The sequence below is a fragment of the Salvia miltiorrhiza genome, chromosome 8 (genome assembly GCF_028751815.1).
Source record: "Salvia miltiorrhiza cultivar Shanhuang (shh) chromosome 8, IMPLAD_Smil_shh, whole genome shotgun sequence".
Classification (NCBI taxonomy): Eukaryota; Viridiplantae; Streptophyta; class Magnoliopsida; order Lamiales; family Lamiaceae; genus Salvia; species Salvia miltiorrhiza.
In genome coordinates this window covers 7,947,808-7,960,921 of record NC_080394.1, presented here as the reverse complement: position 1 = coordinate 7,960,921, position 13,114 = coordinate 7,947,808, and the positions used below count along the sequence as shown (strand labels likewise).

At 30.7% G+C, this 13,114-nt stretch overlaps 2 protein-coding genes across 4 annotated transcripts in view; both read right to left on the bottom strand.

Annotated features, from left to right (window-relative positions):
- Window positions 1–13,114, bottom strand: part of LOC131000554 (uncharacterized) — a 407,676-nt gene that overhangs the window by 50,069 nt on the left and 344,493 nt on the right. The gene's annotated exons all lie outside the window — the stretch shown is intronic.
- LOC131000574 (uncharacterized) lies at window positions 187–5,772 on the bottom strand. Of its 3 annotated transcripts, none has more exons than XM_057926574.1 (15): window positions 5,642–5,765; window positions 5,204–5,238; window positions 4,659–4,915; window positions 4,451–4,567; window positions 3,735–3,839; window positions 3,212–3,295; window positions 3,013–3,128; window positions 2,576–2,677; window positions 2,381–2,494; window positions 2,244–2,300; window positions 1,956–2,022; window positions 1,742–1,795; window positions 1,380–1,454; window positions 825–860; window positions 187–560 (listed from the first exon to the last, which is right to left on the bottom strand). In XM_057926574.1, exons 3-15 carry the CDS (start codon window positions 4,785–4,787, stop codon window positions 468–470), a joined length of 1,149 nt encoding a protein of 382 aa, XP_057782557.1. In that variant the 5' UTR covers window positions 4,788–4,915; window positions 5,204–5,238; window positions 5,642–5,765; the 3' UTR covers window positions 187–467. The 3 variants fall into 3 exon arrangements, with proteins under 3 accessions (XP_057782557.1, XP_057782558.1, XP_057782556.1); XM_057926575.1 differs by having other exon boundaries at window positions 5,719–5,747; XM_057926573.1 differs by having other exon boundaries at window positions 5,204–5,772.

Sequence of the window (13,114 nt, the reverse complement as noted above, 5' to 3'; positions counted from 1 at the left end):
AATACGTTTTATAATGCACGTATTCGAAAAAAATAGAAAAGGGAGTACAGTTGAATATGTGAGGGTCCAGAATTTGGCTGATTACTTACAAGACAAACGCAAGAACCAGAAATGACAAAGGTATCAATAAACAGAAAATCGCTTTGCTACATTCATTGCATATGTAAGTATAAGAAAACAAGAAGCTCTGTAAAACTAAGTATTTACTCAAGGGCCAAAAAAACAACTATATAGTGATGTTCATTAGTGTACACCAAACTGATACAACCTACTTCTACTTCTGCACAAACAATTAAAGTTTTCTTTCTAAGAATCTAATCATGTCAATGCTACTCATTATACAGGATATCCTACACTATAGAAGGATGTAACTCGCATGAAACAATCGGGCCACCAAAACCATTCCCAGGGAATGTGAGGACAAACGAAGAAATAAACAAAGCAATTTACATGATATCTGCTCTTAGTCAAGGGCGCTGGGTTTGTGAAAAATATGACTTGTCTGCATTTGCAAGGCGATCCTGAAAGAGCGCCCACTCACTTTTGCATCTATCTCGTACCTAGAGTAAAAGAAAATATCAGCAAAGCCATATCAGGAAACAATACTTTTTAAGCATCTAAAATAAGTGCTTGATACTAATGCATAGCAGAAAGAGTAGATCATAAACAGAATCCTCCATGGCAACTGAAATCCACAAAGTTTCCCAGGTTTGAGTCTGCTGAACAAGGGCTAGCAACAGCTAACGTATTTCAGTCATTTCAAAATACGGAGGATTGACAACTATATATATGGTTATATCAAGGTTGGTTATGGATATACATACCCCCTGCCATGGAGCTTTTCCATTATCAGATTCGCCCTGCATAATCATCATTAAAGATTGAATTTAGAGAACAAGTAGAAATCTGACCCCATGAGAACAAGAAGGAATGTGAATGACAAAGAGGAAGTAAATAGATCATCCACAAAAATGCTTGCTAAATCTTATTCAACAAGAGGTGAAAGCATAGAGAATAGCCATATTTAAGAAGATGAGTTCTTCACCATATCCTCAACCAGCCTTGGTTACCATCAAATAGATATATTTGTGTTATCATTTTGCATGATAAAACAACCATAAATTTTCACACTAAAGGCAAAACCCTTAATAAATTTTCTTCATCCAAAATAAAACAACTGCAAGACAACCATGGAAACTTTTTTATCTTATGGAATAAAGCATGTGTGTCGCCCTACACAGAGCAAATCCGGTTCGTACACGTACCCACAATCACAAAGATCATATCTAAGAAACTGTTTTGACAGTACAGCTAAATGCATGTAACAAAAATATAAGAAAGAGATTATGCCAAAAGTGAGCTAGTTATTGCTGTCTGACCTGACTTCCAAGTGATGGAATCACTTGATGCACAATCCATTGGGAATCGACAACACCAATCTTTTCATGCGCAGGCTGCAGAAGGGCAAGAGAAGTTATTAATGTTAACAAAGGACTCTCATGTCCTCCAAGAAGCCAATGAAACATATGCCAAAAGCTGGGAGGAGGCACCTCCTTTTCCTATGACATCTCCTTTACAATCTCCCCTAAATTTGGGTATTATCGTTTTGCTTACCATAAGTATTCTTTTTCTGTTTTTTTTTTGTTTTTGGGGGGGTGGTGGGGGTGACGATGACGATGCAGATCAGGTGGTTTGTCAGTATCAAAGAGAAGGGGGAGGGAGAAACAAGCAAGTCACTTACATCCACACATCTTCTTAATGCAAAATCCAAACCCCATCCATGAACCAGGTCATTCTGCAAATATGCAATACAATTAGATGCACTGCTATGGAACAGTTGTCTGAAACAGATTAATACTAAAAAAATTAAGTGTGAAAAGTTGGAAAGAGAAACTTTAATTCAAGAAAAGAAAAGTAGGATGGACAGTTTGTATGCACCAAGTTGTGTCAGCTACCTGAATCATATGCCAAACGCATCTCCAAGCTTCACGAGAAAAGACTGGAGCCATAATTTCCACAAAGCTGTACAGAAACAGAATCAGAAACAAAGATCATCATAGCACATCAACAAAATCTACAGAAAATCTGTTGGATATCATTCGATCGGACTAGATTCATTATTTGTGATTACATGTGCCTGTATGTTATAAGTATACGCTAAAAATAAATATGATCTGCTATGTATGAAACAATTTTTAATTTAAATTAATGAAAGAAATAAAATCTAACATAGGAACACATACGCTGCACACGGAGGTAAATGAGGATCGCTGCACCAGCCAGGTTTCTCCTGGGTATCCCTGTTATCCATTCATCTCTGGATTACAAATGTGGACATAGTGAGGAAAACAGATCGAGGGTTCTAAATTAGTTCACTTACTTGTGGACTTCTTTGTCACCTAGCCTTTTAGTCATTTGCCATGTTAGTCCATTGTTTGGTTCAAGACCAGGTTGGGAAATCTCCAAACCATGCTTCTTTACCAGAGCAATATACCTAGCATGTAGAGGAAGACTGACATCAGTTGAAAAGTAGAAAATTTGAAAGTGTAAAACATCAAGCATTAGGGCAGATTACCTCTCAGCATTAAAGTGTTCAACTCCAAGATCTTCGTCCCAAATGAAAATGTAGTCATAAGCAGCTATGACATCCGGATGGAGAAATCTCTTAGCATACCACCTAAAAAAACAATGGATCAGTACAAGTCATCAATAGATTTTAGTACTAAAAACTAACATTATTGGAACTCATTGTTCAATTTAGACTCCACACCATCCAAATAACGATAACTTTAGAAAAGTTTTTAATTTTTTATTACCAAGCTAGGATATTGACAAGAGTTTCAAATATTACAAAATATATAAAAGTTTGCTTTCAAAATCATTAATTTACATTAATCCAAGTAACAAAAGTTCCCATCCATTTAAAGTACACTTCATAGGCGCTACTCAATTAGATAATGTATTAACTAATCAAGGATCACAAAGAACTGCCAAAGACCAGTAGACTATTACCATTTTGTTTGTTTTCTAGCACTCACATGAATGGCCCGCTGTGACCACTCAAATTGATCCCATTCAGTTGTCTTTCCGTCATAATGGAAAAGCAATATTTGAAAATCATCAGAAAACTGCAACAAAATTAAACATTAGTCTTAGCGCATTTTAAAAGAGAAATCAACCAAATGATTAAAAAATTTCTCAACTGCCTTACCTTCTTCACAGCTTGATTAATAACGTTCCTTTGATTCAAACCAACTGTAAATGTTACCAGGTACTTAGGCTTCTTTTTCAGATCCTGAAATTCCAGATTATAGCACTAAGCATACTCCCAATTCCAATACAATCTTCTCATAATTCATGTCAAGCGCATGAGATGAGGCTAATAGAATATAAGCTGAGTATTCACCTATCCTCCTTGTGCCACCTAAGCTAATAAACTACAGTGACTATTAAAGCAAGCACTACCTCAAGGCAAAACACAATGAATGCAAACAATCCATTCATAACCTAGAACTTTAATGCATTTTACAAGCATAAACAACTACAAAGAACAAGTGCCGGAGATGATATAAATTATACTGATTAGAGTTAACACTAAACATACAGTTTCAAAAAATTGATCTCTCTATATTATCACCAACGGGAGTCAGCATCAACAAAGAAAAGAAAGTTTAAAAGAGACAAGAATAACTTATGGCAGGCACCATGGAAGTAATTACAGATATCAACATTACCTCACTAGGGTCACCCCATAATCTTCTCAGATAAAAATCTGTTTCTGAGACAACAATTCCTGGTGGTAAAGCCTCTGCACCACGAGGGTTCGTAGGAACATATATCTGAAGAGCAAAGATATGACTAAATATTAATTGTTAGCTAACATCAAAACTAAATAGAACAGATGGAGCAAGACACTGAAAGCACAAATATATGTTCATAAAATAACTAAGAGAAATCTACCAAGGGATTAAAAAATTTCTCAACTGCCTTACCTTCTTCACAGCTTGATTAATAACATTCATTTGATTCAAATAAACTGTAAATGTTTTAAACTGAAAGATATCCCATTGACTACAATGGACGTCACATCAAATTAACTTATGATTTCACTAAGGAATTACTTTCTTTCTGTTCTTCAAAGTATTCAAGGAATATGAAAATGACATGAAACCAATAATAAATAACTAAAAAAGAGGGTGAGAAACAAGGCTTAGCAAAATGGCAAAAAAAGAAACAAAGAGTAAACAAAACACTAAATCTAACTGCAGGATAGCCACATTAATTGTACCATAAATAACACCAGTTGACAAACTAAGATGCTTCCTAACTTGATAGGACTTAGACAGATTCCAAGCAAAAATGATGGCTTAAAAAAAATGAGTAACAGCTTCAAAATTTTAATGAGAACAGAATGTAGTACTCAATGAACACGTGTGAGAGAAAGAACTACCTTGGGTGTTACAGGTGTACTACCCGAGCCAAGATTTTCAGGAAAGCTACGAGTAGCACGACGATCGTCATTAAAGGCCATATCAAAGGATGATACTAGACTTGTAGGTAGAGCAATCTGAAAATTATTCCAAGGAGTTAAAAAGAAATACTGTTATCCAAACGTCTGCTAAACATCCTCATTAAGCATGTGATAATCTGGGTCATACCTTACTCAAAGAAACAGAAGGGAATGAAACACCAATAAAATATCCGAACACCATCCCCATGATGGTTGTTACAATAAGCCGCACATCATTCGACTTCCTAAAAGCCCCACCGCGAAGTGAGGTTCCCATTATGATAGAAAAGCTGGTCGACTTAAAGCCCACGCTAGGATGAATCCAATCTTGTGAGAAACTGCCGAGAAATAAACCGCATATGCCACTTTTACAAATCTTAATTCCACCTCGACAAATTGACAACCCTGTGACATAGATTCAATGGCAAATCAAGTTAATAGCAGGCGGAGGTCCGCTAATCGTTATATGGAGTTCTCATTACTCAAATCAATCATCTTCTGGATTAATTCCTTCGAATTAGCAAAAGCGGTAACTGAAGCATTCTAATGCCAATCGCCTGCCAATTTCAAAATAGTGTAGCCGCGGAAAATGAAACTAAGACTAAATCAATCTAGGGTTCCGCTATTTATCAAATACCAAAAAAAAAAAAAAAGAGAGAGAGAGAGAAAGAGAAAGAAGACAACAAAACTTACTGTAAACTTTGTTATGCGAGGCACAAGTACAGCTCCTGAAGCACATGCAGATGCAACCAACAGCATTATCAGAAAACATTCAATGATCCATGACTCAATAATAATTAAACCACAATTTGTTTTTTTACTCATCTAAAATTTAAAGTAAATTAGCAACTCAAGTGACAAGTCCAACACTCGGACAAATTACGAAAACCACCAACGCATCTCTTAAAAAAATTGAATGTCAATCTCAATCATATTTTAACCAACAGAATTCCACATATCCGAATCTCGCTTCCTACTATAAGATCCATCGCCATACTCTCAAGCATAAGACGAAAAACCGAAGACAAACAGTTGAAACGTAGAGTTGAGAAAATCATAGCAACAGATATAATTCAAATGTTAAAATCCATGTAGGGTAGAAAGGTCGAATCCAGGGTTTGAGAGGCTTACGAACTTCGCCTCCGAATAGGTTCTCTGTGTGTGTGAGTGAGAGAGAGAGGAGAGAGAGAGAGAGAGAGAGGGGAAACCGGGGTGCTTGGTATGACTCAGAGATCGCAGGGTATTATTGCGGGCGACACCAAATAACTGAAAATAAGCTTTTTTATTTTCACACCATTTTCTGGATTTACATTTTTACCCTCGTGTGAAAATTAGTACCCTATTTAACTTCAATCAAATCAATGAATTGAACTTGCGATCTCAGTTGCATTCAGGTTGGAACGACTAAAATACAAACAAACATTATAGATTGGGATAGTTGTATTAAATCGCCATAATTAATTGTTAGGACCTACTCCCCACTTTACAATCCAATAGGTGTTAAGAAATTTATTCGGTTTTGAAATATCATAGTTTTAATAAAAATATACAAGTCAAGTTTTTAATACGTCAATGTTTATTATTTGAGTAGTGCTATTAGGACAAAATTTGTCCGGACAAAAATAAGGTTAAAATTTTTTAAAAATCAATTTATTTATAAAATTTGATTCAAGTTTAAAAGAATTTAGTTAATTTTATTGTTTTCTCCATATTGTAATTTTTTCGTATTTTTTAAATAATTTTTTCTATTTTTTGTTATTTTATTTATAGTTTGTGTACTTTAAAAATAATAATAATTAAAAAAGGTTATTAAAAAATTACAATATAAAGAAAACAATAAAACTAGTTAAATTCTATTTTGTTTTGAACCAAAATTTTTAAATAAATTTATATTATAAAATATTTAACTATATTTTGTCCGGACAAATTTTATCCAAATAGCATTATTGTTATTATCTAATGTTAAATTAAAATTGAAGTAAGACAAATAATTAATAGAAATATAATATTAATAAATGAATGAAAAATATTACTCCATCCGTCTCATCATTAGTGAGACAGTTCTTTTGGACGCGGAATTTAAGTTGTTGTTGTTTTTGGTGTATTAAATATATTAAATTATATGCGTAATTAATGAGTTAAAAAAATTAATTTAAAAATTATTTCAAAAAATAAAGGATGAGTATTAATTAGGGTGATTAAGAAAAATAAGAATGTAACTAATTTTATTAATAGAATCTTAAATTTCTTATTTTTTTTATCGAAAAAGGAAACGGCTTATTTTTGGTGGAATGATTAAAAAAGAATGCGATTCATTTTCTGTGAACAGAGGGAATATATTTTATAAAATTAAATTTATATATTTAGGACATTTAGAAAAGGAGAATAGTATATATCCCCGGTTTGAAACTTGAATGATGTTTTTTCTTTTTTTTTTGAAAGATCGGTTTGAATGATGTTTTAGTGACCATCTTCTCTCTCCATTTGACCATTGTCGTTTCTTCTTTCTACTTTTTTTTAGAAACGAAAATTGATTTGCGGTTCAAGAATTGTTAAGTGGTCAATTTAGGATCCCAATGAATGAAATTTAATAAATCTAAATCTAAATAAATTATGTGATTCAATTTATTTTTTACTACATTCGATATTATGTATTGTCATTGTTCCTTTTAAGTGGTCTATTAATAAAAATATATTTGTCCCAATTTCTCGTTTTAGAATTTGAGGTCAAAATAATGATAAAGTTCTTATTTTATTCTTTTCTTTAATACTATTAGACTTTAGAAATAATAAATATAATTATAAATGTAATATTTCATTTTTTTAGTATGTGTATTTTTTTTAATAGAACACTTAATAAACGGAGGAAGTGAAATAGATATTTAATGAGGATGAAGGATCTTTTATTTACAATCATTCCCAGCACATCACCTAAATGCATCACTAACTCTAAATTTAGGCTAAAACAATTGAAAATGAGATAAAAAAAAAAAATGCATCCAGCAGATCTCCTAAATTGAATGGGGCCCACAAAAAGTTTTACACCTACCTAAATTCAATCTTAAATTTACACTCACCCTAAATTTATTTTAAGCTTATAATTAGTAGGGCTCACACATAATTATTGTTTTTATGTAAAAAATAGGAGATCTGGTATATGCATTTATAAAATCGAGATCCTAAAATTAAATAGGGAAGCTTTAGGGAATAATATAGGAGCATAATTTTGGGATTTCTGCTGGGAGTGCTCAAAACAAGGCTTTTTGAGTCTTAGACCGATAGTTTTAATTTTTCGTGTCCTCAGTTCCTAAATAATTTTGATCTTTCAAATTTTAGATCATTAACTAATCCATATTTTAGAGATTCTCAATTGATATAAGAAAAAAGATTATTTACTTTTGATTCTTTTACTCTTAATGCTCATCCAATACGACAAAAGGTTAACTTGCTGAACTCGTATATAGGCGATATCTAAATATTTGAAGCTGTTGAATAATCATCTACTACTATCTTTTAGGGAAGTTGAATAATTATGAATTAAAGATAAAAGGTTAGGTTTTCTTTCAAAAAAAGAAGAAAAAAAAAAAGATAAAAGCTTAGCTCTACTTGTTTACCTAATTAATATCCTCGACAGATGGGCTTGAGTGATTTGTAAATGGGTGCACGCATTGTTTTTATTTACTTGTTTGCTTTCAGTCTGTCCTTCAATTATTGATGCGGCTAAAGTTAGAATTCCACGATTCCCATCCCACTAATTCAAAATGCAAATCAATGAAAAGATGATATCTAACTTTAATTTAGAAAAAAATGTATACTACTATTGTTTAAATTCATGATTTTCCCCAAATACAAAATATCAGCTTTTACAAGAGAAAAACATTAACTATATAGTTCATTATAATTGCTTTATAATTGAATATTTGTATTCTCGTTACTAAGATTTTCTCAATCACACTATTTTAATAAGATATCAATCAAGCAAAAATAGTTCAAATCATATAACTTATCAAGAGTTTTGGAACTCCCCAAAGTTTCAACCCATATTAATAACAATGGATTAATTTGTAACTATTTTCATATATAGAGGCTAATCATCAAAAGTAAATGATCTTTAAATAGTAGTATTATATATATATATATATATATATATATATATTTTTTTGAGATAAATAGTAGTATTATAATAGGTTAGAATAAAACTTTGCTTAATATTTTTTGGGGGAGTGTTTACTTTCTAGGATTAACATCGAGATAAAAATAGTAAAATAAATATAGTACTATTATTTATTAAGATGGATTGAATTTGGGAATATTTCAAGACTCTTGATAAGTTATATTTTGAGCTAATTTTGATTGATTTATAATTTATTGAATGGATGAGATTGAAAATATTCGAATAATGATAATAAAAATATTTAATTATACATATTATCAATCATGAAAATAAACTCTCTAAATTGATAAAACTTTATGGGTTAATGATTCTTTTTACCCATTCTCAAATACAAAAAATAAAAAATACCCACTATAAAAGAAAACTATAAAAGCTACTCATTTTAAGTTTGAAAGGACAAAGCTACCCTTACTTAATTCATAAAAAATGCTGAAATCGCGAACTTTGCTCGACGTGTACATGCTCGACTAATACACGTCGAGCATGTCGAGCATCAATGGTAAATACACTAATGTTCGACATGCATTAGTCGAGTATTGCATATGTGTGATAAATATATTAATGCTCGACTTCGACTTCTGCGAGTCGAGCAATAGTGATAAATACTTCAATGCTCGACATGCTCAACCATTGCGAGTCGAGCAATTGAGCATTCTTAGAAAATACACTAATGCTCGACTTTTATCGTTTACAAGTCGAGCATCAGTGCAAAATACATTAATGTTCGATATAAGGGCAAAAATGTCCTAAATAGATATATTTATATATTTTATAAAAAATGGATATTTTTTTATATTTTATCTTTCAAAATGGGTATATATCATTTTGCCCCAAACTTTATCATATAAATACAAACTTTATCATAGAATATTTATATTTGGATTCTATCGACTATCATATGAGAATTGAGATAGCATATATGTAATTCTATTGATTTTTGTTGTGTTTGGATTGGGATATCTGTTTGATGGATCTTGATCCATCATGAGGGGACTCGAGATTTCCTCTTATATTGAACAAGTGTGTATTTCATCCATTATATATTAAAAAAATTAAAATTTTAATTTAAAATTGAGCGATAATTTTAAAGTTTTAATAAAATTGAGGGTTTTATTTATAAACTATGTTTTCATATTCTTTTTATTTATCTTCTTATTTTTTTTATTTTATTTCTTTTTAAATTTGTGAAATTTGACTAATTATAAACTTCTCCCTCCGTCTAAGAAAGAATTTCATACTTTTCATTTTTGAAACATTCACAAAAGAACTTCCTACTTATTTTTTGACTATGCCCCGCCACTTACTTTTCACTTTTCCACCACACTCAAGACTAATTACAACACATTTTCACCACTCTCATTAATTACACTCAATAACCTATTCTCCACTCTTAATACATTCAACAACTTTTTTCATAAAACTTGTGTCACTCCCTTATAGGAAGTTCTTTCGTGGACGGAGGGAGTATTTAATATGCATGTCAAATTAATGATCACAATGAGAGTTTTAATTTGATATATTTTATATAAATATTTGATTTAAACTGTAAAGAGTTGCATTTATTTAAATAATCTCTCATCTTTCATCCTTTTTTGAAAAAAATAATAATATATTTTTCAATTCTTTTTTTATTTTAATTAAATTTCTATCTTAATTTTTTAACGTTTTTTTTTCTTTTTCATAATATCAATTTATTATTGTGAATTATTGTTAATTTTTTTTATTTTTTCAATATTTAGCTCAAATATATTCGGTTAAAATTAATTTTTTATTATATTTATAAATATGATAATTGAGTTGATATTAATTTTATACTATAAATATAGAAATCTAAAATATTTTATGTGCATTGCACGCACGAGGTGTAAATGCTAGTTATTTAATTATGAATGATGAATATATCTACTGTATATTTTATACTACTCCCTCCGTCCACGAAATGAGTACCCATTTGTGGACGGCACGGGTTTTAAGAAATATATGGAGTGTAGTGTAAATAGTTTAAGGGTCCCACTTTTTTAGTGTATTAATTAAAGAGATGTGTGGGGCACACTTGCCAAAAAGGGAAATGGGTACTCATTTCGTGGACGGACGAAAAAGGAAATATGGGTACTCATTTCGTGGACGGAGGGAGTACATTTTATTGCTTATTTCTTTTGACTTGTTTTATTGCTTATTTCTAGACCTTACAGAGTAATAAAAATAATTATATGCGGGGTTATATTATGGGTGGTGTAAAAACCATGGATGGCTAATAACCATTTCTAACTCGTGAAATTTATTTATTTTTTGTATAAATTTTGCATTTAAGTTTTGATGGAGCATCCGTAACAATAAAATAAGATATATTCAAAAGGGCATCAATGATATTTACGAATTGATAAATGCTTAAATATTGTGAACTGATAAATATTCAAAATTTAAGTCGAGAGCATATAGGTTAACTATTGGAACTTATTTCAATTTTTTTTAATTAAGAGTGTGTTTACTTTGGTGGTAAGATTTTTATTGAAAAATAATGAATAAAAAAATAAGAAAATACTATTTTTTTCCTTTTTTTTAATTATATACTTTATTTATTAGAGATGAAAAGATGAAAAATGTTAGAAAAATATTTTCACACTCTTACCATGGGATAATATTATTCGATATTAAAGAGAAAATGTGTGAAAATGAGCTGCCCGAAAAATTATTTCATCATGCTCGAAGAAATTTTTTCATCATAATAAATATGTGAAATGGTGGAAAATGATAGTGAAAATATACTTTTCTCTCCTTTCTCATCAAAGTGAACACACCCCACGTGAATACTTATTTCAAACTTTATTGTTTGCACATTGTCACTCTCTAAAGGAAAGGGAAGCCACAACGTCTCTTTTCAAAATTTGCAGACTTATATTCTTAGCCCACGTTTGGTTGAGTGTTTTTAGAGGTTGGAAAGGGAATCAAGTAATTGAATCCGTTACTTGTTGTTTGGTTTGAGTAATGAGATAATCATTACCCTTACTTGAGGGTATTCCAATCATCCAATTTGTTACCCCTTAAAATAAAGGGGAAACAAAAGAAAGGGAATCCCTTACTAATGATTCCTTTCCATTGTTAAACCAAACACTCAATAAAAGTAATGGTTATTGTTACCATTCCACTCCTTTATTTGATTCCATTCCCTTTCCATTCCTCTACTTGAACCAAACGAGCACTTATCCTAAAAACATAAAAAAAAAAGTAAAGGCAAAAAGATGTTCTCTTTAGCATACACATACTTTTGTTGTAAATGTCAAAATACGAACAAAAAATGCTATATAGAGTGGGGGAATTGTATTCAAGTCCTCTAAGAATATCATTAAAGTGAAAGTTCTATACCATCTCTTAAAGTTTAAACAAAATTAGCTCTTTATTGGGAATATTTAGCGTTAATTGTATATAAATTACTGAATTTTTAATTAAATTTTCATTTTGTATACCAACTTTCAAATTTGTATTAAAATTATTCAATTATTAATTTTTTTTCTCATTATGAATACTCGCTCATTTTTTAGCATTGTGACATGACATAAATATGATCGCGAGAAAAAATAGAACCAGCGCCGTATATTGTATAATTAGATAGAAACGATGACATTTCATGCACAAATTTTGGTCAAAAAATGAGCGAGTATGCAAATGAGAGAAAAAAAAAACTTAATAATCAAGTATTTTTAACACATATATTTTAAGTTAGTGTGCAAAATTAGAATTTTTAAAAAATTTAGTATAATTTATATGCAATTAATTAATCTTAATATTTGACATCTAACTGGAAACAAACTTAGAGCAATACAATTGTCTAATATTTAACATGTACTAATTAGAAACAAAACTTGAGCAATGCAATAATTGGCTTAAATTCATGGATAATATTTAACATTATTTTACCATAAAAATATTATAGCTTACTGTTGCATGGGTACGTAATACTACAATTCAAGCTTTAATTTAACACGCGTTCTTCCACCACGTCAGTTAATTATGTTCAGGGCTTTATCCACAATTTCTTCTTATTCAAATAAAGGGAAGCATATTGTGATATATTATGTGGGGATATATAGTGTATATCTTCTTCATTTTTTAAATAAGGAAAATTATTATTTATATTAATTAGCGCATAGTAAAATATAATTTTCATATCCATCACATGGTGGCATCAGTATTGACCTGTCCATTTTTATGCAACAAGCTGTCATCCAGAAATTGGCATACTGTTATCTAATTATGCAAATCTTCAATTAAATCAAAATTAATTTTAAAAGGAGATTCTTTGACTGATTAAATAAAAACATAACTCGAAGAGGGCATGATGATGATCACATGCTAATTTTCAGCTCACATGCTATTGTTTCTAGCTACTGATGCATGTTCAATCAAGCTCGAAACAATTCTATATCACCTCA